The sequence below is a fragment of the Anomaloglossus baeobatrachus genome, chromosome 8 (genome assembly GCF_048569485.1).
Source record: "Anomaloglossus baeobatrachus isolate aAnoBae1 chromosome 8, aAnoBae1.hap1, whole genome shotgun sequence".
Classification (NCBI taxonomy): domain Eukaryota; kingdom Metazoa; phylum Chordata; class Amphibia; order Anura; family Aromobatidae; genus Anomaloglossus; species Anomaloglossus baeobatrachus.
In genome coordinates, this window is record NC_134360.1 from 153,717,390 (window position 1) to 153,744,502 (window position 27,113).

The window sequence follows — 27,113 nt, forward strand, 5'->3', positions numbered from 1 at the left end:
CAGGTGAACAAGGGAGCCATGTCATCATTTTTTCATCTTTTAGACTTTTACTCGCTAGCCACGCTGTGGAGTAGTTGGATGCATGTGATGGAGCATTGTCCTGCATGAAAATCATGTTTTCTTGAACGATACCGACTTCTTCCTGTACCACTGCTTGAAGAAGTTGTCTTCCAGAAACTGGCAGTAGGTCTGGGAGCTGAGCTTCACTCCATCCTCAACCCGAAAAGGTCCCACAAGTTCATCGTTGATGATACCAGCCCATACCAGTACCCCACCTCCACCTTGCTGCTGTCTGAGTCAGAGTGGAGCTCTCTGCCCTTTACTGATCCAGCCTCTGGCCCATCAAGAGTCACTCTCATTTCATCAGTCCATAAAACCTTTGAAAAATCATTCTTAAGATATTTCTTGGCCCAGTCTTGACGTTTTATCTTATGTTTTTTGTTCAAAGATGGTCGTTTTTCAGCCTTCCTTACCTTGGCCATGTCCCTGAGTATGGCACACCTTGCGCTTTTTGATACTCCAGTAACGTTGCAGCTCTGAAATATGGCCAAACTGGTGACAAATGCCATCTTGGCAGCTTCAAGCTTGATTTTCCTCAATTCATGGGCAGTTATTTTGCACCTTTTTTTGCCCAACATGCTTCTTGTGACCCTGTTGGCTATTTGCCATGAAATGCTTGATTGTTCAGTGGTCATGCTTCAAACGTATGACAACTTCAAGACTGCTGCATCCCTCTGCAAGCCATCTCACAATTTTGGACTTTTCAGAGCCCGTTAAATCTCTCTTCTGACCCATGTTCCAAAGGAAAGGAAGTTGTCTAATAATTAAGCACACCTTATATAGGGTGTTGATGTTATTACACCACACCCCTCCTTATTACAGAGATGACAGAGATGCACATCACCTGATTTACTTAATTGGTAGTTGGCTCTCAAGCCTATATAGCTTGGAGTAGGACAACATGTATAAAAATGATTATGTGATCAAAATACTCATTTGCCTAATAATTCTGCACACAGTGTAGTTGCTGTCACTGATCTTTTCTCCTAGTGGACTGAAGCAACAGCTGTTCCAGACAAGAGTGTCATGTCAGTAGCAAATTTTTTGTACACCATTATTTGCCGCCTTGGCTGTATGGAAGCTCTGATTAGCAACTAGGGAAGAGAGTTTGTGAACTTGATCATCGACAAACTGATGGAGCATTTTCAAACAGATCCCCGCATTTCACCTGTCTAGCATTTACAAACAAATGGCTAGTGGGAATGTCACAATCAAACACTCAAAGAATCTCTTAGGCCTCCGACACACATCCGTTAAAATCACGCACGTGTAATATGGGACATTTTTCAGGTCCGTGATCCGTTTTTATGGTACGTGTGGCATCCATATGAACAGCGTATGCTAGTCGTGTGTGCGTGTGGAATGTCCGTGTGCGCGTGAGATACATAACTGACATGTGAGTGTGTTTTGTCCGTGTGTAATGTTCCATGTGTGATGTAAAATGTGGTTGATACATACCCGCTGACAGCAGACAGTGTCGCGCGTAGAGAATGAACTCAGGTGACCTTCACCCGACTTCATTGTCATACCGCGGATCTGTCTGTGTGTCGTATACTGATTAGCGGTCACCCGTGAAGGACACACCTGTGACTGCTAATCCCCAGAGTAACTGAAGTGAGCAGCGCGATTTTCGCTGCTGTCACTCAGGTTACGCGCGGCCATCTGAAGTCACCCACCCGAGACCGGAACTCACCTGTGACTTCATCACTGTCATCCGGGCGACTTGCTGTCACAGTTGGAGGATCCAGTGGTGGCCGCGAGTTACCTGAGTGACGTCATCGCTGATCGCTATACTTACATCAGTTGCTGCATGGTGCTGCCAGGAGCGGCAGTGTTCTTCTGCAGCTCCTGTCACCTTCATGTAGCAGAGCTGGAAGCAACGCGGGACCTCCGTGGATTACGCCGGACATGGATGGGTTTTTGGGGGTTAATAAAGTGGTGAACAAGGGTATTTGTTAGTGTTTATTATTGCAAATAAAGGATTTTTCGTTGTGTGTGTTTATTAACTTTAAATTACAGGTTAATCATTGGAGGAGTCTCATAGACGCCTGCAATGATTAATCTAGGACTTATTGGCAGCTATGGGCTGCTGCCATTAACTCCTTATTACCCCGATTGCCAACGCACCAGGGCAATTCGGGAAGAGCCGGATAGAGTCCCAGAACGGTCGCATCTAATGGATGCGGCATTTCTGGGCAAATGCTGGCTGATATTGTTAGGCTGGGGGGCTCCCCATAACGTGGAGCTCCCCATCCTGAGAATACCAGCCTTCAGCTGTGTGATTATACCCTGGCTGGTATCAAAATGGGGGGGTACCGTACATTTTTTTTTAAATTAATTATTTATTTTTTTTACTGCACATTATAGACCCGCCCACCGGAGGCTGTGATTGGTTGCAGTGAGACAGCTGTCACTCAGCGTGTGGGCGTGTCTAACTGCAACCAATCATAGGCGCCGGTGGGCATGGAAAGCAGGGAATACTAGATTGATTAATGAGCAGCCGGCTTTTTCAAAATAGTAAAAGCCGCCGGAGCAGTGTGAACGCTGTGCAGCGCCGCGCCGGTGATCGGGGATCGGTAAGTATGAGAGAGGGGGGAGACTGACCAACAGACAGAGAGAGAGACAGACAAGACAGAGATAGACCGACCGACGGACTGAGGGAGATTGACTGACATACACAGGAAAAGAAAGAATGACCAACATCGCTGGAAAAAAGCACAAAACGTAGAGGGAGCATACGGCGATGCATCCGTGTCACGTACTTGTGCGCACCAAACCATTGACTTTCATGGTGTCCGTGTGTGCGTGTTCTAAGCAGGAAACGGACATGTTGCCGTGAAAAATGTAAACACATACGGATCAAGGACACGGACACATGGACATGATGAAAAACGCAAGTTTGACCACAAACATAGATTAACATTGGTGCAGGTTTGTCTGTGTCTCCGGTATATACGGAAACGGACAAAACACGCACGTTTTAAACGGATGTGTGTCGGAGGCCTCAATAAGCTTGTCAATGACCAAGGAAATAAATGGGACCAGTTCATCCCTGGTGTTTTGTTTACCTATTATACATCAGTGCATGCCTCAACCAAGTGCACTCCATTTGAGGTCATGTATGGATGGAAGGCTAAGATTCCTATGGACCTCAATCCATCAGAAAATGACATTGTGCTCCTCATGTCCCTTTCAGTTGATGCCAACCCTGATGTGCTAAATACACTTACAACAATTCTTCAAAACCTCCACTCAACTGTCAGTACCAACATCCACTCTACTCAGGAACACCAGAAATGTGCCTTCGATTGCCGACACAACAGCAACAAAGAAATCACTGCTGGCACCATTGCTTATTTGAAGAATCAACATGGGTTCAAAGATGGAACCACGCTAGGTTGGACCCTATTTAGTTGTGTAATCCTTGACCAAGGGATGAGTAATACTTAAAAACAATAAGACTGGCAAGATACTGAGCAACACCTACCAAGCCAGCAACCTTAAGATTTACCAGGCTGAAGAGACTTCTCTACCACCCCAGCCCCCTGACAACTGTCCCAGTGACTCTGTCACACAGAAACACAAGCAAATCAAAACTTTCAACCCACTACCAAGTTCAGGAAGGAAGTATCTTACTACAACTCTTGGCCTTATGTTTAGTAGGGTTGTGTACTATGGATGCACAAGAGACCTTGGATGACTACGGCATACATATTAAACCAAAGATTATGGCAAATGCTACTTCCAGACCATCAGCTATATCCTGACAGGAACAGAGGACAACAAACTGACCTGTCTAAAAAAATACTGGGCTACTTTTATCAAAATGGGAATGAATATGTGAACACCTCTGGCATCTCTCATGATAGAGTCTGGACAACTGATGCAGAGATCATGGTCACAGCAAATCTGTTGAGTTGAGACATCGTCATCCACTCAAAAGTTGGTGACTCCATGGACTGGTTGACATATCCTGCAAGCTTCAATCTGCAGTCAACAACAGAACATGCACTTTATCTTAAAAATAAGCATGATAACTTTAATGTTGTTATCAGTTTTAACCTTTGAATTTTATATTGTAGTGTCCTGCCACCAGCCTTTTGTATGATTATCGTCCAAAAGCGCTCTCTGGAGCCAATGATCGCCCCATGTAAAGGTACCTTTATAAGTTGAAGTTTGAGAACGTTATGACTTTTATTATATTATGAAAAATCACGTTTTTCTTGTTGAAGTAATAAAAGTCTGTGTGTTTAGAGTTTTAAGATTGAAGTCACTTAGCGCTCTCACTTTCCAGACAAAGCTGAACCCACAATAAAATATTGAAAAATTAAGTCATTCTTGAGTATATTACTCAATGGTACTCATAAGTGTGAAATCAGCTGTATGTCATAGTATGCTTATATAGATACAGTAGCACCTAATATATATGGTGTGCATATGTACATCCATATATACTTTAGCACTAGAAAACAATCTGATCTACAGCAGCAAAAACACACCAATATTCTGGCCTGGAAGGGTATAGTCTAGCCTAGACTACTTTACACCCCGTGGGGTATATTCTGGCCTGGAGGAGTATAATCTGGCCTAGTCCAATTGATGCCCCAGGGTATAGTTGGTCCTAATATACACAGGTTAAAGTGGCCTAGGCCAGATTATACCTCGGGTATAGTCTGGGCATGGGGTTAGTCTGGCCTGTTACACCAGCATGGATGCATTGCTGCAGAAGGCACAGTCACTGTGTGCTCACTTCTGCAATTTGCACCTTGCGTCTAATCAACTTGCATTGCTACAGAGGTCTTTCGGCCTACCGATTAATTGGTTGATATGGGACTTGCCGACACTGAGAAATTCCACTCTGCACATGTTGCAGTGACTGTGGCTGCAGCAACGAGCACTGGTGCAGTATGTCATATTGCATAGCCTTGGCCAACGCAGTTCGTTCGTTGGGCAAATCACGCTTCTGGAGTGGGCACAGATAAAGTACCTCTGCACCCTTTTGCAGAATTTCAAAATGGCTACTAAGATGGTTAGTGCTGACAATGCAGTCATCAGTATCACTAGTCCGGTCATCTACATGCTGGAGCACACTTTGAATAATCTGCGGGAGGAGGCGGTGGCGTAAGATAGACCAATATCTCTAAGGTCTGGTCTGTAAACGCACAGGCGAGGGGCATGGGAGGGTGGAGTACAGCCATCGAGGCAGGCTCATGGCACCACACAAACTGTTAGTGAAGGTGCAGGAGCTGAGGAACAAATGGAGGCAGAAGAGGTGATTGCCTTGCAACAGTCAGGAGATGAAAAAGATATTGATCACCTCTCTGTTGTTCATGGTTGGTGGGAGGAGACCGAGGAAGCAAGCTTCAGTGTTACCCCTCCACCAACACAACTTCTTGCTGCTACATGATTCCCAAATTGTTATTATTAGAAATAGTACTGACTACTGGGTTGCCACTTTGTTAGTTCCACAGTACAAGAGTACATTTTGCCAGATGCTTACCCCCTAGAAAGGGATGCACGCATGCTGTACTATTGAAACCAACTTGTTCACAGTCTTAAGAGTGGCTTTCTCCAAGACAACAATGAGGTGCACAGTGTTGTAGACTTCTGACCCTGGGAATGTTGAGTCGTCATTGCAGAAACATTGAGCTCTTGCAACCCACCTGCCTCCCTCAAATACTTTTTTCTCCTTAAACTCCTAACTAATGCTATAAAATAACCACAAACACCAAAGTTGGATGAAATGGCCACAGCAGCCTTTATTTAACAAATACATACATAACATAACACGACAAGGGTGGGGGTCCTCGAAGCTCATAAGTCTGGTGATGACAAGTAAACCTCTATTAACCCCTTCCCCCTGAACCATACTTACTCGCAGCTTGGGAGCACCAATGTAAAAGGGGAGGGGAAGGGGTAAATACCAATCACGGGACCCGACATTCCATTGCCGGTGTTCCTCCAAAATCACCAGTCAACCAACCCAAACTGGCAAATTAAAGGGATCCACATCGCCATGGACCCAAATCACAATTTCCACCAACTTTGAGGACCCACCTCCAACCGCCTCAATGAGAGCACTTCGAACACCTTAAATGCTCAAGAGACCCCCTCCAGGCAATGCTATGGTTCTCTCTATCCCCTCGTGGAGCCTCAAAGACCATAAATCCATGCCAACCGCGTTCTGGTGGACCCCGTCAGCAAACCAAAAACCACCCCACCCCCTCCAAGTTGAAGTGGTGAACCGCCACTCCACCGTTCCTTACAACAAATTTGGAGACCGCCCTGTTCACCTTGATCCAGGCCTTATTCAGTCTCAACACTAAACGGGCCCTCTGCCACGTCCGCCTCAGGACTATCTCTGACCAGACCGTCCGAAGTCCTGGAAAGGATACCCATAGCCATAGTAAATAGTGTTTTCATATCCCTGATCAATTCCCGGCAAGTGGCAACCCTCAAATTGTTCCCCTACATGCAAAACCAAGATATCTGGGATCCGGTCCAAGCGTACCTCTCTGTGCACCTCTGGCAAAACCTGACTCCAACACATACCCTGAAAACCCAACCATCTGATAACCGCTGCACTCCTCGCAAACCCCAGCTGTCTTCCATCCACCCGGATGTAGGGTGCCCAGTACACAAATGAACAACCAAAAATCCACACCAAGCAAGGAGCCAGCCCTGAAATAACAAACCAAACAAAAATCAGCACTCAACACAAAACTGTACCCTTTTAAAACATTACATTACTCAACAATCCTCTGAGGCCTCACATAGCTTTGATATCGTCTAGACTCCCAAAGCCCAATCCTCTGCACCACCTCTGGGATCAAACCACAAACAGCCACCTCCGTTGCAACTCCAATCCGGAATGAATGCGAAGCATAACATTCTGTATCCCATACAATGGCTTCCCACACAACTCCAAAAAAAATCACCCGAAACTGATAGGTAAAAAGGAACCATCCTGGTTTACAAAGCCAAAGTCCATCAGTCCGGGGCCCCAGCGCCCAGAAAGACCTTTGGCATTGAACATTGAATAGATGGACACATCTTGGAACCCACGACTGCCCCTTGCACCACCCGCCTGCCTTTTCCGGCCTGATCCATCTTCGACTTCCTGATCCAAAATTCCTCCCTACCCACAAGCAAGACATCCCAAGCCAAAAGACCACCCAGCCCGTACCGAATAATGGCAACCAACTCCCCAATCCTGAGAGCCCCAAAAAAGGCTAACAAAAAAGAAAACTTGAACACGGTCACCTCAAAGCTTGAAGCACACACCGAACTCAACTGCACCCCAAAGCGTTCCAACAGTGCGAATGACACAAGCCTCCTGCAATGCCGCCTGGACCTTCCTCTCCGCAAGCCCCTCAACACATGCTTCACCATGAAATCCCAATGATTCCTGTACTTAAAACCAAATGCCAACCCCGCCACCAACCAAGTAACCTTCACCGGAGACCAACCCCAGACCAACCACTGCCCGACCCAAAACAACAACACGCCTACCTGGTCCTCCTCGGACAAAAACGAACCAAAAGACTCCACCCAGGTCTCCCACTGCCGCCACGTCTGTTGATAAGCGATCCACATTGCTGCTGCCAGAAAATCCTTGATCAAGCTCCCCATCCTGAGAATACCAGCCTTCAGCCGTGTGGCTTTACACTGGCTGGTATCAAAATAGGGGGGGAACCGCACATCGTTTTTTTTTTATTATTTATTTTTTTTTTTACTGCACAGTATAGACCCGTCCATCGGCGGCTGTGATTGGTTGCAGTGAGACAGCTGTCACTCAGCGTGTGGGCGTGTCTAACTGCAACCAATCATAGGCGCCAGTGGGCGTGGAAAGCAGGGAATACTGCTGAATACTGAGATTGATTAATGAGCGGCCGGCCTTTTCAAAATAGTAAAAGCCGCCGGAGCAGTGTGAACGCCGTGCAGCGCCGCGCTGGTGATCAGGGATCGGTAAGTATGAGAGAGGGGGGAGACTGACCAACAGAGAGAGGGACAGACAAGACAGAGAGAGGGACCGACCGACAGAGACAGACCGACCAACGGACTGAGGGAGATTGACCGACATAGACAGAAAAAGAAAGAATAGCCGACATCACTACAAAAAAGCACAAAACGTACACGGAGCATACAGAGATGCATCCGTGTCACGTACTTGTGCGCACCAAACCATTGACTTTCATGGTGTCCGTGTGTGCGTGTTCCGTGCAGGAAACGGACATGCTGCCGTGCAAAACGGAAACACATATGGATCACGGACACGGAGATGATGAAAAACGCAAGTTTGACCACAAACATAGATTAACATTGGTGCACGTTTATCCGGGTCTCCAGTATATACGTAAACGGACAAAACATGCACGTTTTTAACGGATGTGTGTCGGAGGCCTCAGATGGTAGATGAACCAACAAGGGGAGATAATTTGCTAGATCTGGTCCTGTCAAATAGACCGGATACAATTTCAGATCTACAGGTCCGGGAGCACTTGGGCACCAGCGATCATAATATGGTAAGCTTCAACGTAATATTCAATAGAACATTTAAAAGAGGAAATGCTAAAACCTGGAATTTTAGGAAAGCTGATTTCAAGAAATTAAGGGAAGAGCTTAAATGTGTACATTGGGACAAAGTTATGGTAACTGGGGATACCGAACATAAATGGGGTACATTTAAGGATATACTACTAGAGTCCTGTAAAAAACTTATACCCTCTGGTAATTAAATGTCCAGGAATAAAAAGAAACCACTATGGATAAATAAGACTGTAGAAAGTATAATAAAACAAAAACAAAGGTAGTTTAAAATCTTAAAGGCTGAGAATACAGAAATAGCATTTCAGAAGTATAAAGATATCAATAGGAAATGTAAAAAAGAAATCAAGCAAGCAAAATTAGCTACTGAAACAAAAATCGCCAATGACATTAATATAAATCCCAAAATCTTTTATAAACACATTAGTGCAAAAAGGAAAACAAAGAATAGTATCGGCCCCTTAAAATATAATAAGTTAGTTATAGAGGACAAACAAAAGACTGAGATATTAAATAGGCATTTCTCATCTGTGTTCACCAAGGAACTGACTGTACCAGGGATCATTCAGTAAGTGAAAAATCAAAGTTCACCACCCGATATAATTAATTTAACACAAGAAGAAGTACACCTATGTCTGAGTAAATTAAACATTGACAAATCCCCAGGGCCAGATGGCATTCATTCACGACTATAGAGGGAATTGAGCTCCGTAATCAACAGACCGCTGTATCTCATCTTTTTAGACTCGTTTGTAACAGGGTTGGTGCCTCAGGATTGGAGGATTGCTGATGTGGACTGATATTTAAGTAAGGTAAGAGGGTGGATCCAGACAACTACCATCCAGTAAGCCTGACATCAGTAGTATGCAAAGTTCTGAGGGCATTTTAAGGGATAACATGCAAAAATATATTGCAGAAAATAATATAATAACTGACAAACAGCATGGATTCATGAAAGATAAGTCATGTCTAACCAACCTGTTGGGGTTCTATGAGGGGGTAAGTGCAAACCTGAATATTGGTAATGCAGCTGATGTGATTTATTTGGACTTTGCAAAGGCATTTGATACTGTACCACATAACAGCCTTATACTAAAGCTCCAGAAGCAAGGACTAGGGGAAACTTTATGCAACTGGGTAAGGAATTGGCTAAAAGATAGGAAACAAAGAGTAGTCATAAATGGTACATTCTCTAAATGGGCTATAGTCAGCAGTGGGGTGCCTCAGGGACCTGTGCTTGGACCAATTCTTTTTAATCTCTTTATTAATGACCTTGTGGATGGGATTGATAGTAAAGTGTCAGTCTTTGCTGATGTCACCAAACTATGTAGGATATTAAAAACTGACCTTGATAGTACAATATTACAAAAAGATCTGGATAAGATGTCAGAATGGGCAGATACTTGGCAAATGAGATTTAATATTGATAAATGTAAAGTAATGCACCTAGGACGGAGTAATCCTATAACTGCGTATACATTAAATGGAAGTAAACTCGGGACTATAGAACAGGAGAAGGACTTGGGTATTCTTATTACAAATAAGCTGAGCAACAGTACTCAATGTCAAGCAGCAGCTACTAAAGCAAACAAGATTTTAGGGTGTATAAAAAGAGAGATTAGATCCCGTGATCCCAACGTATTGTTACCCCTCTATAAATCACTTGTAAGGCCACATCTGGAATATGGGATCCAGTTTTGGGCTTCACATTTTAAAAAGGACATTCAGAAGTTAGAGTCAGTTCAAAGGCGGCTAACTAGACTACTACAAGGAATGGAAGGCCTCCCATATGATGACAGGTTGAAAAAGTTAGATATGTTTAGCTTAGAAAAAAGATGTCTCAGAGGAGATCTCATTTATTTGTATAAATACATGTGTGGTCAATATAAAGGACTGGCACATGACTTATTTATTCCAAAGACAATACTAAGACCAGGGGGCATACACTGTGAGTGGAAGAAAAGCGATTCCGGCAGCTAAATAGGAAAGGGTTCTTTACAGTTAGAGCAGTCAGACTGTGGAATTCCCTACCACAAGAGGTAGTAATTACAGATACACACAACATTGTTGGTTATAAATGACTTAGTGACCAAATGTAGAACTGGTGGAGGAAGGTTGAACTAGATGGACCTAGGTCTTTTTTCAACCTAAGTAACTATTAAACTATATAGTACAAGAATCATACCTAGTGTAAGACTGGAGAGGATTGTGCTGGAGTATCTTGAGCTCAAAATCGATGCCATCAGGGGCAGTGGTTGGACCCTTTTTCATTTTGATCTTTCTGCTTTGGAGGATTTGTCATGCCCAGCAACCAAGGTTCTCTCAGAACGTGTTTTCAGTGCTGCTGGTGGTGTCCTGATGGATAAGCGCATTCTGCCTTTCCCCTGAAAGTGTAGATCACCTAATTTTCATCAAGCTGAACAAATCATGGATCGCTAATGGCCTTTCTATCCCTGTCGCAGACATTTTTTTTTCACCGGATACTGGTTCCCATAGACTTATTTGGGGCCCAAAATCTGGACCAGAACTGGATTTTAAAGACCAGATAATAGCGACCCGTTGGTCACGGGTATCTGCGAGTCCACCGAGGTAAAAATTCCAGGAAGGTAGTGCATCAAGACAAAGTGGCTAGTCAAACGGATCATGAGACGCAAGGTCTAAAGTCAGGTAACAACAGATCAGAGACTGAGCACAGGAACAAAAGGTACACAGACACCACCAAGCTTAATGCTACAACTGGCAGGTTTTGGAGGCAGGGACCTAGTTAAACAACCAGGTAATCAGTCTGAAGAGAAGATACATGGAGGAAACCCAGCACTCCCCAACCTCCGATTGGACGGCTGAACTGTCCATAACCATTCGGACAGTTCACCATGCTCCTGCCTCTGTTTGGATGTGCAATTCATGTCTTTTCTTCCAAGTTTGTTAACTGTCCATAACAATACTGACATTTCAGCATGCACCTGTCCAAAATTGGACGACTGAACCTGTCTATCACTGCGTCCAGACATACTGCTAGGAGGAGTCATGACCCAATTGCTAAAAATTCTGCTGCAATTATACATCTGAAATCTAAATTTCCCAAAGATTTTTGTGAAACTGAAAGAAGGTGTTTTTGGTGACCAGTGTAATCCAAATTACAGCAAGATTTTAGGATAATTTCAATTGATTTATTGCAACAATGGAATTTACGTTCCTATATTTAGAGATTACTTTTAATAAAACAGAATTTTATTTTTTTACTGTTTTATTTTACTTATGACAAATTTTACACTTAATTTCTTCCTTAATTATCATTTAAAGAGTTCTGTAAAAATACATCAAGTTACAAGCAAGCAGACAAATGATTACAGTATAGAAATCTTCAGATGTCCTTCAATTTTCTGCATTGATAACACAACGGTATAAGCTCCAGGAAAAGTTTAAATATGAACTTCTTAGTATTTAATAGATGAATCATAGATTTGGATCAGAAAGCATCTTCAAGACAATTTTTTCTCACCAGCTTTTGTTGATTCTGTAAGATAGAATATTTTTAGAAGAAATAGACAATTTAATATTCAAATAAGAATGATTGATTTGGAATTGTTCCCCATTTTTCATACTGAGGCAATGATCCTTTATTTTTTTACCAGCATTGGTCCCCTGTTCCCTCACACATGTACTAACCTATTGCGCTTTCTATGGGTCCAATCCATACACAGCTTAATTAAACCCATACAGATCTTAAAGTGAACCTGTCAGATGCAATATGCACCCAGACAATTCTGGGTGCATAGTACTAATTCCTGACATATCCGTCCTTGTATACACTAGTATAGATAAAGAGATCTTTAGAAAAAGTATTTCTAAAGATCTTTTATCATATGCTAATGATCGCAGGGACTTTTCGCTAGGGTGTTAGTTCCTGGGTTCATTTCGCCATGTTAGCATGCCCACAGGGTCGTGCTAACATGCTATTCAATGCCCATTGTTCAGCATCATCGACGGTGACACACGTACCTGTGTCCGTTGTCACCGCTTCATGCACACTAGACCTCTCTGAAGCCGGGATGTGTACACCTGGCTTCCAAGTGCACTTGATCGGAAGTGCGGTGATCTGATCATGCACAATGAGCCTAAAGCCGAAGTCATCAGCGGTGACAACGGACACAGGTACACTCGTCACTGCTGATGACGCTAGGCAATGGGCATTGAATAGCATCTTAGCACTCCCCTATGCAAAGAGGGTGGAATGAGTGCAGGAAGTAACGCCCATGCCACTAGTCCCCGCGCTCATTAGCATGAGATAAAAGATCTTTAAAAATACTTTTCTAAAGATCTCTTTATCTATGTTAGTATATACAGGGACATTTAGGCAGGGATTAGCAATATATACCCAGAACTGAATGTGGTTCTGTGTGCATATTGGACCTGAGAGGTTCCTTTAACAGCGGATTCTATTTTCTACATCAACTAATAATTGTGAGAGAGAATTAAATTGCTAACTACATCTGCAGAGCATCCTGTTCTCCGTCCAATCTGTCAACCCTTTAACACCAACCAATTTTTGTTTTTACGTTGGAAATTTTCACTCCCCTTTTTCCAACAGTGATAACATTTTTATTTTTATTTTGACATAGCTCATTTTTGCCTTGTTATTTGTAGGGCAAGCTTTAGTTTTGAATGGCATCATTAGTTTTAACATATAATATACTGGCAAATGCAAAACAAAGTTCCAAATGGGAGGAAATGGTACAGGGCAGCACGGAGGCTCAGTGGTTAGCACTGCAGTCTTGCAGCGCTGAGGTACTGGGTCCCACCAAGGACAACATCCGCAAAGAAAATTGTATGTTCTCCCCGTGTTTGCGTGGGTTTCCACCCACCCTCCAAAAATCATACTAATAGGGAATTTAGATTGTGAGTCCCAATGGAGACAGGGATGATGTCTGTAAAGTGCTGTGGAATTAATAGTGCTGTATAAGTGAGTAAAATAAATAAATTCAATTGTGCCATGGTTTACCAGTTCTTAAAAAATAATTTTGGTTTGTTTTGTTCTTTTCCAAGAACTCCTTTCTTGTGTGGTGATCATGTTTATTTTATACTAACTTGTCCAATTCCACAGAAGAAATACTGTATCATAAATTGTGGAAAGGTTAATGCTTTAATAGAGAACTGACAGGAAAAAAGATGTATCTTTGCTCACTGTGTATCACTGCGTAGCTTCATTATGGTCAAAGTGCCCATTCTCACCCATGCTAAAATTGGCAAAGGGCACCTCCAAAGAGTGTGCTGTGAGCAATAAAAAAGGGTCCACATCACACTGATGATGCCACGGCTCTGGAGAAGACACGGTCCATGATGAACTTTAGGAAGAAGCAAGCTGGTGAATAGTCTAAACGGCCATTTAAACAAACTGATTTAGTACTTTTTTTTTTCAAACTTTGACGCAAGCATAATCAATCTACTCACATGTCAAATGAGCATTTTACTTGTTCATCCATTGATTGGTGCATGTTTACAAGGGACAGTATATAATCATTGGTTGTCTAAAGATGAAACTTATACTTTGCAAAATGTTCTTCTGGGAAACCTTGAGCCTTGGTCTTCATGTGAATGCTTGGCCAATTTGCATTCTCCCCACAGTAAGCCCTAGTTCCAGCTTATCCCCAAGCAGGTGACATATACACTGTGTGCAGAATTATTAGGCAAATGAGTATTTTGATCACATGATAATTTTTATACATGTTGTCCTACTTCAAGCTGTATAGGCTTGAGAGCCAACTACCAATTAAGTAAATCAGGTAATGTGCATCTCTGTAATCAGGAGGGGTCTGGTGTAATGACATCAACACCCTAAGATGTGCTTAATTATTAGGCAATGTCCTTTCCTTTGGAAAAATGGGTCAGAAGAGAGATTTGACGGGCTCTGAAAAGTCCAAAATTGTGAGATGTCTTGCAGAGGGATGCATCAGTCTTGAAATTGCCAAACTTTTAACACATGATCACCGAACAATCAAGCGTTTTTATGACAAATAGCCAACAGGGTTGCAAGAAGCGTGTTGGGCAAAAAAGGCGCAAAATAACTGCCCATGAATTGAGGAAAATCAAGTGTGAAGCTGCCAAGATGCCATTTGCCACCAGTTTGGCCATATTTCAGAGCTGCAACGTTACTGGAGTATCAAAAAGCACAAGGCGTGCCATACTCAGGGACATGGCCAAGGTAAGGAAGGCTGAAAAACGACCACCTTTTAACAAGAAACATAAGATAAAATGTCAAGACTGGGCCAAGAAATATCTTAGGACTGATAAAATGAGAGTGACTCTTGATGGGCCAGATGGATGGGCAAGAGGCTGAATCACTAAAGGGCAGAGAGCTCCACTCCGACTAAGACGCCAGCAAGGTGGAAGTGGGGTACTGGTATGGGCTGGTATCATCAAAGATGAACTTGTGGGACCTTTTTGGGGTTGAGGATGGAGTGAAGCTCAACTCCCAGGCCTAGTGCCAGTTTTTGGAAGACAACTTCTTCAAGCAGTGGTACAGGAAGAATTCGGTATCATTCAAGAAAAACATGATTTTCATGCAGGCAATGCTCCATCACATGCATCCAACTACTCCACAGCGTGGCTGGCCAGTAAAGGTCTAAAAGATGAAAAAATAATGACATGACCTCCTTGTTCACCTGATCTGATCCTCATAGAGAACCTGTGGTCCCTCATAAAATTTGAGCTCTACAGGGAGGAAAAATAGTACATCTCTCGGAACAGTGTCTGGGAGGCTGTGGTGGCTGCTGCACGCAATGTCGATCATAAACAGATCAAGCAACTGACAGAATCTATGGATGGTAGGCTGTTGAGTGTCATCATAAAGAAAGGTGGCTATATTGGTCACTAATTTTTTGGGGTTTTGTTTTTGCATGTCAGAAATGTTTATTTCTAAATTTCGTGCAGTTATATTGGTTTACCTGGTGAAAATAAAAAAGTGAAATGGAAATATATTTGGTTTATATTAAGTTGCCTAATAATTATGCACAGTAATAGTTAACTGCACAGATATCCTCCTAAGATAGCCAAATCTAAAAAAAAAACCACTGCAACTTCCAAAAATATTAAGCTTTGATATTTATGAGTCTTTTGAGTTGATTAAGAACATAGTTGTTGATCAATAACAAAAAAAATCCTCTAAAATACAAGTTGCCTAATAATTCTGCACACGGTGTACATACCTTTCCATATGATGTACAACAAACCAGGTCCAGGGTGGACCAGGTCGCCACCTTTTTTCCATTGCTCCAAAATCTAATTTTGTTGCTTACATACACAATATAGGTACTTTTAGCAGTGGACAGGGGTCAACACGGGCCTTTTGAAAAGCCTTCATCTATATAGCAAGTTGTAATGCCCTGTGCGTTACTTTTAAGAACTGACTGTTTACTAATGCCTAATATATCCCATGCTATAAGTCTGCGTATACATTGTATATGTGCATCTAGCTTGCAGTAAATATATTCCCAAAGGCTACATTCACCAGACGTAGGCTAAAATGTGTTCTTTCTACCTTCACTTGGCTAGTATGTGCCATCATAGCATTTAACTTTATAATAAAACTCAGCAGACTGCACTTTCCTATACAAAAGGTAACTGCAAAGAAATGTTTCCCATGAGGTATTCATTTTTTTGAAAATGGATCCCCATGGTGGACTGACACCTCAGCATCCATCCTGATTGTGCATACTGTCAAGGACATACATATGACGCATATGCACTCGACAATGGTCAAAAACTTAGTGTGGACCGAACCTTGGGCCTCCTTCACACGTCCATGTTTCCGGTGTGTGTGTGACATCCATTTTCACATGTACCGGAGATACTGACACACCTAGACCCATTAAAATCAATAGGTTTGCGCACACAAGCGTGTTTTCACACGAACACTATGTCCGTATGGAGCATATGTGCGTCCGTGTGCTCCACACGTAGACGTGTCCCATTTTTCTCCGATAGCACAGGTGTCACACAAACCGCACACTGATGTGCTCTGTGTGACATCAGTGTGACACATACCGGAGAAAACACATGTCTATGAAATAAAATGCTTTTCTTTATTCACTTGTCTCCAGCGCTGCTGTCTCTGCCACTGCTGTCACTTGTTTCCGACCCCCACTCATTATGCTCATTGCAGATTCACTGCACCTCGGACCCGGAAGCAGCAGCAGCACCAGAGACAGCAGCACCATGGACAATATAGAAGCTCATACTGTCCGTGTGCTATGCGGATGTCACACGGAAAGCACACTGATAGCACAAGCTGAACACACACACTGACACACACACACACATACGCACCTACACCACAGACCATGCAAAATGTGTGGGTTTTGCACGGACGTGTGAAAGAGGCCTTACAGTGATTCGTAGGTGGTTATATTGTTATGGCTAATCAACAAAAATTCTGCATTCTAATTGCCATTTAACACAGAACTGGAAGAAATGCCACTTAATTTAATACTGGAAAAAAAAAAGCTATAATATATCTTGACCACTGAGGAAGGATTCTCCAGTCATGCTGTGTGTGTGTGTTACCCACCAATACCATCTGTAAATAATACATGGACTGCATGTGACTTGGTTTAAATTGGCAACAGCAGCCATTATTACCTATTATTAACATTCTAAACACAAGGCGGCGCCGTCCAACGGGCGACCCCAACAAATAACAATAGGTAACACAGTAACCAATACAATAAATATATAACCCTGAGTAGGCCCAGTCCAGGAACAACTTGTCACCCCAATATCCCTGGCCGCAACACACCGACCCATAGATGAGGTATTAATCACCAACGGATTAATACCCCAAACTTTGCAGAACCACGTGCCTGCAACATCCCAGAACCCAGAGCCACCATACCAAGATTGTGTCTCTCTGTCCACTTACCATTGCCTTCAACCGCCTCTGGACCAGACCTACCTCGCGCTGCAGTGACAAAGAAAACAACCCAGCCAAACATTCCCCTCAGTAGTAAAACACAAGGGAGGGTGGGCGGGGATCGCTCCATATCCGGAAGTCAAGAGAGAGGGGGTAAGACAAAGTTCCTTACTTACACCCCTCATCTGCCCCACCTCTTCCTCCAGAGAACTCCACCTACCCACCAATCCCTTTTTCTGCCCTTTACACAACCATTCCTGTCCCTATTAACCCCATCACTCCTTCCCTTCCCCTTCAACCGCCTCTGGACCAGACCTACCCCACCAACACAGAACAGGGCACGTGACTCCTTACGTGGCCTGGACCCGCCACACACCAAAAGCTTGTGCCACACCTCCATGCAATCCCAGCGCCCACATAAACATCTCCGAAACTACCAGTTCAGCGACTCCAACTTCTGGTGCCGCACCCCAATAAGGCTCGATTGATACTGCCTACCAAACAACCTCCTCTCCACTGCAACCTGGCCACACTATCAAACCACCCCACGATTAATCCCGGGTACATCTACCACAAACGCAACAAACCAATTTTTTTTTATTTTTTTATAAACATTCTTAATTAACTCTCGAGATGCCCGGGCCACCAAATCGTTGCCTCCCACATAGAGGACCAGTACCATCGACCCATCCAGACCCAGCTGGCAACAATTCAGGCGAGCCTTAGCGCGCCGAGCCCCCGAAAACAAATGAGTGGCCAAATATCCAAATGAGGCACACCCTCACCACAAAAACCCGCAGGTTATAAACCCACAGATACAATACCAACCGGTTACGCTAACCAAAACATGTTCCACTTCCAAAAAAGACTCAAACCCCCCCATTGGCCTTAACATGAATAACAACTGAGGCCGAACGAAACGACGAAAAAACAAGAGGACTCCCACCTCCCAATACGTCTCACAACCTCTTTCCCGAGACCACACTGAGGGGCCTCCGTGGCAGCCCCCATCCAGAAGGAATGCGACCCGTAGTACTCCGGGCGCCCACCCCCGCCCTTTGCCAGCAAGTCTGCAGCACTGCCACAAACTGGTACCTTAACAAAAGGGGGAAGGCCCATCCACTTGATAACGGGCCTGGGCGTCCTCCCGACATAATTTCGCACCCAGGACCGCGTATAACATCACCAACCTTCACAACCCGACTGATCTGATTTTTGGCCCTCAACCCTCTGCCCTACCGCAGACACATCCTCCAACATCAAACCACCACCCATAACCGTAGATGGGCTGACCAACCACCTGATCTGCAAAGCCCCATAAAAGGATAACACAAACCGTTTTGGACAAAAGGAAACAAAGACCTGCTCATAATCAGATGAACATATCAACCGCAAACCACTCACCAAACGCTTTAACAAAACAAAGGAGATCGGATCCTTGTGTCCCCCTCCTTCACACCCTTGCGAAAAAACCCTGCAAGGCCTGCCGCACCCAAAAATCCTGCGAAAACATCCCTCTCACCTCTAATCTTCAAATAGAAAGCCACAGCCACCACCCTATGCTCCACTGCTGATGCCGAACTACCAACCTGAAAAAATCGTTACTCATCACTGCCAACAACAACACCAATTACTCCACCGGGCCCTCCTCAAACATGGCCCCAAACAACGTTATCCATGCCGCCCACACTTCTGTATATCAGCACCAAGTAACCTCAGTCACCGAGCTCCTGAGCAGCTCCCAAAACACAGCCTCAGCAGATTCCACAAGCCCTCCGGACACACCGTTCCAACCTAGTCCGCCCCTGGCATCAACTCCCGAGACCTGTGGAACTGAAACAAAACAAAGCAGCAGCTACCCCTTTGTTGACCCCCGGTACGGGTTGTGCCACACATGAATTTTTTTTTTTTTTTTAATCGCATACATTTGAGAACCAAATGCCGCAAGTACACCACCCTTGGCCCAGAATTATCCAACAAACTATTAATCGAATCCACCACCGACTGATAGTCACAATGACCGCACACCTTCCTCTCGGAAAAACTGCGAACCCCCACAACTCGACCACCACCACAAATTGGAAGCACTACCCACAATGCCAAACCAAAAACCAACCGGTCACGCTGCATCCGAGTACAGCTGCAACGTTCAATCAAGTACCACCTTACCCAGGCACAACGCGCGGCCATTGAATCGTCGTAAGAAAACATCCTACACCATTAGATCGTCCTTGAACTCCCTCGTGACCCCACACAAAATGAGCCAATGGCTGCACCCTTGGCGTTGCCGTTGCCAGCCGTCCAGCAAACACACGCCCCATCGGCGTAATTCTGCACCCGAAGTTCAACTGCCCTAGTAAAGACTGCACCACCTTAAACTGCACCGCCTTAGCTGATCTAACTGCCTCTATTGCAGCCCATAGGTCCACACCATTTCCCAAGAAGACTACCCTCCATAGTCATAGAATCAAACTCTATCCCCCACAAAAACCGCATCACTGACGCTGGACCTTCAGTCTTTACCTGCGCCAACAGGACGCCAAAAGAGTATCCGCCACCTTCTGCAATGAAACAACAAACCCACACGAATCATCGGGCCCACTGACCCGATTCAAAAGAAAATTATCCAATAATGAATGAGCGATGAAAGCTCGAAAACACCACGCACAACCTACTCAACAGAGAAATAACCGCCTCAAATAGGAACACGAAATGGAACAACCCGTCAGCAACAACGAGCAACATAATAACTCCCATGCCCACAGCAACACCAGAAATGCTGGCTAGCAGGGTGGACCAGTAACAACCTAAATGCCGCCTCCAAATCCGCTTTTGCCATCCATGCTCCACGGCTCACCGCCTTTACCAAATCCCACACTCTGTCAAACGACACATAATAAACCCTTGACAATTCTGGAGCAATGCAGGTATACACCGATGACTCCTCCGGATAAGTTTTGAATAAGCTGAACTATGTTCGGCTCCTTTCGTCACTACCCACAACGGAGAAACCCAATCATGACAAGGAGGGCCTCGAATGGCCCACCCATCCTGTCCAAAGCCACTTCCTTACCCAACTTTCCACTGACAACATCCGGGCATCCCCTAGCAGAGCGCCAATTCCAATAAGGAGGCGAAGATCGACCAACACCGACAGAATGCAAAAAGCGCGGGAATTACTATGTCCCCTTCCACAGCCTGAACACTTGCACTTAAGACGACAGGCTGCGCCAAATTTGCACTGCCCTTTACTATACTGCCCACAAAAAAACACTGTCGTCTGGTTCGCCGGGGTTCCAAGTCCCGACCACCCGGCTGCCCACCGAAAGGGCTGACTGGGAGCCGCCATCAACCGCATCCATAAGGATATGCCCGTATGATCCTACCGCATACTCGTATGCAACACCATCCTCCGGCCGAAATTGCTCGGCGTACAGAAGCCAGGCTAAACCGCCATATGACCTACAAGCCTCCCCAAATTCATCCATATAACCAAACAATGCCGAACAATTTCCCAATTCCTTCCCCCAATACACTCGACAAAAAACGCAAACGCCCCCAGCCAAGTTGCAAATGTACGAGGGATGAGCCTATAACGGCGCTTACCCTCCACCTCCTTCTCCTTCTTAGAGTCACTTGGCTTGACCTTACCCAGGTGAAACTGTTCCAGGGGCAGCAGAGAAATTATTTCTCCATTCTCTCCTTTCAAATCTTATCCCTCATATCCTCCATCAGGTGAGCCCCCCAGCGGGTCTTCGAAGCACACATACCTCTCACACGCGGCCTCTGTCATCCAGACGCACCACCTCATCCCCCTCTGCTGTCCACATCTCTTTCTCTGTCACAGCCCCTGCCGCCTCTGCCAGAACATTCTCCCCTGCCGCCTCATGCGCCATTCACTCTGCCTGCCGTACCTGCGCCTACCACCACCGATCCCGTCCACCACCGATGGCGCACGTGCACTCCCCACAACCGTATTATACACCATCCCCTGCAGGAAACTCCATACCTGGTTCAAAATCACAGACCCCCCTGGCGCTGCCGTATCCGCAGCTGCCCCCCCAATACTACCCTCTTGCACCCCCAACTGCGCCCCAACCCCGCCGAATCCACGGCTGTCTCACCCGACCGTGACCCAGCGTATGCTGGAATAGAAGTCACGCCTTCCTCCGCCATCTGGACATCCGATTCTTCCAACGTCATCGCTCCCTCCTCCTCCTCGCTGGAGCTGACCGCCTCTGGCTCAGGTAAGGTGGGCTTTGCACACTATGACATCGCAGGTGCGATGTCGGTGGGGTCAAATTGAAAGTGACGCACATCCGGCATCGCATGCGACATCGTAATGTGTAAAGCCTAGATGATACGATTAACGAGCGCAAAATCGTCGTAATCGTATCATCGGTGCAGCGTCGGCATAATCCATAAGTACGTTGACGCGATGGTCCGATGTTGTTCCTCGCTCCTGCGGCAGCACACATCACTGTGTGTGAAGTCACAGGAGCGAGGAACATCTCCTACCGGCGTCACCGCGGCTTCCGTAGGATATGCGGAAGGAAGGAGGTGGGCGGGATGTTTACATCCTGCTCATCTCCGCCCTTCCGCCGCTATTGGCCGCCTGCCGTGTGACGTCGCTATGACGCCGCACGACCCGCCCCCTTAGGAAGGAGGTGGGCCGCCCCCTTAGGAAGGAGGCGGGTCGCCGGCCAGAGCGACGGTCGCAGGGCAGGTGAGTGCATGTGAAGCTGGCGTAGCGATAATGTTCGCTACGCCAGCTATCACACGATATCGTACCTGCGATGGGGGCGGGGACTATCGCGTGTGACATCGCAGCATCAGCTTGTGATGTTGCAATGTGCAAAGCCGCCCTTACCGCAGGGCCCCTGTCGTCACCCCTACTTACCGACGCCTCCTGGACACCTGTTGCACCAGGCTCGCCTGCCCTGGTGCCGGACCCCCCTGCTGGCTGCAGCCCTGCGGCCCCCCCACCGTCCGCGGGGGGTAACGCTGGCCTCCGTCCACTACCGGGCGCTCTCCCGTCCAAGAGCCGCCCCATCCAGTAATCCAGGCCACGGCTCGAAACCGGAAGTAGCCTGCAGACAAGCCACGCTCACCTCCCAGCTGCCGAGGCCCTGACAGAGATTCCTCCCGCCGGACGGAGAAGCTACTGAGTGCCGTCGCTGCCGACGTCGCTGCCGCGACGGCTCTCACATCTCCTCCTCACTCCCCCCGCCCACGGTGAGTACCTGCTTGAAGGGGGTTAAGGGGAAACCGCCGCTCGTTGCTGACAGGGGAGCGAGGGGAAAGTGCCAACGGGTTAACCTCCGGCAGCCCTGACGTGGGACCGCACTGCCAGGGGCCCGTGCACTGCCATTGTCAGATTCCACGCTGGTCCTGGAGAGCAGACATCCCGTCAGACATCCTGATCATTCCATATCCGGAAGTCAAGAGAGAGGGGGTAAGACAAAGTTCCTTACTTACACCCCTCATCTACCCCACCTTTTCCTCCAGAGAACTCCACCTACCCACCAATCCCTTTTTCTGCCCTATACACAACCATTCCTGTTCCTATTAACCCCATCACTCCTTCCCTTCCCTCTAGTCATGTCGCCCCTCCACCCTATGGGTTCCATGGCTTTCTTTCCTGAATTAATACAATTTAAAGAATTTATATCCACTTACGTATTTCATGGCAAACAGGGTAGAAAATGTCTTCTTTAATACACAGTCCGGTTGTGTCAGTAATTGTTGTAAATCTTGCTTTGCACACAAAATGAATACTTTCTCCATCCTCATAAAATACTTTAGCTTCATAATTTGGATGAAATTCCAAAAAGTTTTCATCTAGTTTTTCTTGGTTTATCCGGCAAGGTTCTACAACACATTAGGAATTTATAAATACATTATGATTCTGTAAGTATTCAGCCTTACACTTTTATGTGATACAAAATTAAAGAGGGTTTTCTTTCACATTCAAAAAAGTGATTCATAAATAATTGGGTAATTGTAAAAGAAAAACCTAAAACAGACAGTATATGATCCTCCCCTGGTCCAGCATCGGCTCCCACCGGCTGTTCTGGTTTCTGTTTTGACTGCAGTGATGAGATTATGACTATAGCGTACAAAACTGTATCCGACAAACACGGAGCTCCATGTCTCTGCTAATGTACAAGGAATGACTGCAGCGGTCATGATAACAAGGGGCTGCAATCAAGTCACAGACTGGAGCAGCAGAAAGGGGTCAGCACTGGATCAGAGGAGAGTAAATACCCTATATTTAAGTTTTTTGGTATCCACTTTTGTTAAAATGTGTTTTTAATGCAAAATATAAGGCCTACTTTACATACTTTTTTTTTCATAAAATACAAGGGGCTGCTGATAAGTATTTGGCTTTGTGATTTTTTTTTGTTTCTATGGTAATGAATATTACATCATATGAAAGCCTTATGTATCTAATATATGTTTTAAAAATTTTGTGTTTGTTCCTTATCGCAACAGTGTTCTACGCACACGGGAAAACAAAATGGTGGAGTCTAATGCGAAATTCACAGCAACTGAGAGCAGAAGAGTAATAAAGTTCTTGTTTCTGCAAGGAAAGTCCACAAAGAATATTCATGGTGATATGTCGCAGAAATTGGGGGATAAATGCTCTTCATATTCCACAGATAAGAACTGGGTTGCCAAATTTAAAACGGGCCACGTCAACACCAATGATGAGGAACATCCTGGACGACCAAGATTGGTTGTTGTTCCAGAGATCATCGATGCTGTGCACAACCACATACTGGAGAATTGATGCATTTCAGCTAAAGCGATAGCAGACATCATGGGGATTTCCCGTGAACGTGTTTGTGTCATTATCCATGAACATTTGGACATGAGGAAGCTATCTGCAAAGTGGGTCTCCAAATGTTTGACAACAGATCAGAGAAGCATGCGAGTGAAAACTTCTCGGTCCATTTGTCAGCGTTTCCGGACTGAAAAGAACTTCCTGGATCGACTGGTCACTATGGATGAGACCTGGATTTATTTGTATGACCCTTAAAAAAAAGGAGTGGAGGCACTCTCCTTATCCAAAGAAGTTCAGGGTGCAAAAATCAGCCACTAAGGTGATGGCGTCTGTATTCTGGGACAAGGAGGGCGTGCTGCTAGTGGACTACCTTCAAAAGGGTTCCATCATCAATGCAAGGTATTACATTGAACTTTTGGACCAATTGAAGCCAGCTTGGAAGGCAAAAAGGCATGGCAAGCTGTCCAAAGAAATCTTGTTTCTGCAAGACAACACCTCCGCTTACGCTGCGCAAGTGACCACAGCAAAACTGGCAGAGCTGGGCTTCCAGCTAGTTGACCACCTACCTTATTCACCAGATTTAGCTCCCTCCGACTATCGTCTGTATCCAAACCTGAAGAAACACCTCAAGGGCAGCAAATTTCACACAAGTTCTGATGCCATGGCTGCTACAGATGCCTGGTTTGAGGCACAACTGAAATCCTTCTTTTTGCTAGGCTTACAAAGCTTATACCGAATACCGAAGTAAGAAGTGTGTTGACATCAGTGGAGACTATGTGGAATGAATGTAAAGTTTCATCATCCTATCTCGTTTCTTTGTGGGTAAAGCCAAAGATTTAGCAGCCCCTCGTAGATCCTGATTTTTCAGTATTTTTTATATGAATTTTTTTCAAGAGACTATTTTAGTTACATATTTTTAACACATGGTAAACATTGAGCAAGCTGTTTACTTTAAATAGATAAAATATACTTGTATTTGTACTGAAAATGTATTTTCTAAGTCCAAGTTGAATTACAGATTTTTAAACACTATTTGAAATAAAACAAACTATTGTTTTTGCTAAAAATGTAGCAATGTGTTTTGGGTTGTTGTTTTTTTCTGTTGCTTTTCTGCAATTGCAGCAAAACAGCAGCACTTTGCGACAATGTCACAAATGCTACAACAAAACATGCAACAGGACCATAACATTTGAATAAACCCTTCCGCTAAGAGGCAGTTCAAACCATCTGGGGACACAATCTCCACAGAAAAAGATGTAAAAATGCACCCCTTTTATAACAGATATTAAAAGTCACCCACAATTATAAATTGTGTAAAAATGCATACCTTATTATATTCACACAAACGTGGTAACAGCTCTACTGAGTCATCATGTCTAAACTCATTGGTGCTTCTACAGTGTGTGAGAGCAGGGCAGGCATACCGCTGGTGCAGCCAGTACAGTTTCTTTGGTAGATATGAGCAAACCTGATCAGAAAAGGTTCGTCAATTTCAAATTCAGTACGAGCTTTGGCCACCTCAGCACCCGAGAACTTGTCTTAAAAGTCGGCAATGTTCGTATTTGTTTGGTAACTGATCGGTTTGTAGAAGCCATCCACCTTTGGCTCATCACAGCCATATCAAGTATTTGCATGGTTGTGATTGGCTGGGACATCATTGCAGTCAGACTCTCTTCCAGGGCCACTTATTAAACTTCATGAATATTCAATGCTTTCCCCGCCTACCCTTTGTGTATAGCAGTCTGTGTTTGGTTACTCCAACAGTGAGGGTGGAGTGCGGGATATGCCCGCAGGAAGATAGTGTCATATCATGGACCAGCGCCATTGTGGTGTCGGATGCAGGAGAAGTAGCAGCTTGCTGCCCTGATCACCTGACTGCAGATTTTATTAACAGAGAAGATGAGTTATGCTGGAAGTGAGGCGGAGCTGAAGCACATCATCTGGATGATGACACCTGGAGCTGCAGTAGACCATCATGCTCCTGGAACATAGGCCACGGACAACGCATCCCACATATATGTAAAGTGGGGGATGGTACAGCACCCAGCACTGGGGCTCATCAAGTCTGGATCCAGGGCTATGATCAGATGGGAGAGGAGCTTCCTGAAGTGGAGACGGTATCTGCGAGGACTGATTTCCCCACCAAGGAGACCAGCAGGGGTAAAACCCCGAGGATCACCCTGTAATGCCCCCCTTGGCGCCGGTCTGCTTAATCCAGCCGAGGGAGGAGGAAGATGAATCAGAGCAAAAAGTCCTCCCACACAAATGAGTCAGTCAACCATGCAGACCCCCAATCCGCCCTGCAGTCCACTGTAGCCAGATAAGTTGCAGTCCACTGTCCCCTGTCTCCGGTTTATCCCTGAATACTGCCGAGACATTAGATGTGGTGGAGGAGAGGATGAGGGCAAAGTCCTTAGCCCAGGAGTGGCTGGCCAGGCTGAATAGAGCCGACTTTGAAAATGGCTGTACCTAAGGGAAGGTCATCAACTTTAATCACATTTGAGGTTTTGGGTTTATAGCTGAACATAAGACCGGGTACCATATATATATATGTGAATTGGGCCATGATCAAATGGGATACCCTACACCAGGGGTGGAGAACCTTTTATGCGGCCCCCAGGCAGATTCCCAGGGGCTGGGGCCGCCGCTGCGGTCTTGTAGGCCGCCGGCCTTTAAATCACCACATACGCTGCTTGGGCGAACCAATGGGCTTTCCCGCTGTTCATGGTCAGCATGCTCAGCGATGTGTGCCCGCCCCTCTGCCCTCCAGAGTGGTGTGCCCACCCCTCTGCCCTTGGGACTGGTGTGCAT

The 27,113-nt window shown here is 45.3% G+C and overlaps 1 protein-coding gene across 1 annotated transcript in view; it reads right to left on the minus strand.

The window, feature by feature from the left end:
• Positions 1 to 11,800: 11,800 nt before the first annotated feature.
• Positions 11,801 to 27,113, minus strand: part of LOC142249309 (coagulation factor XIII B chain-like) — a 165,637-nt gene continuing 150,324 nt past the window's right edge. Inside the window, exons 6-7 of the mRNA XM_075320943.1 lie at positions 23,195 to 23,386; positions 11,801 to 12,124 (exon numbers count right to left, since the gene is read on the minus strand). Of these exons, the coding sequence (XP_075177058.1) occupies positions 12,090 to 12,124; positions 23,195 to 23,386 (227 nt within the window). The 3' untranslated portion in view covers positions 11,801 to 12,089. The remainder of the gene's footprint in view (positions 12,125 to 23,194; positions 23,387 to 27,113) is intronic.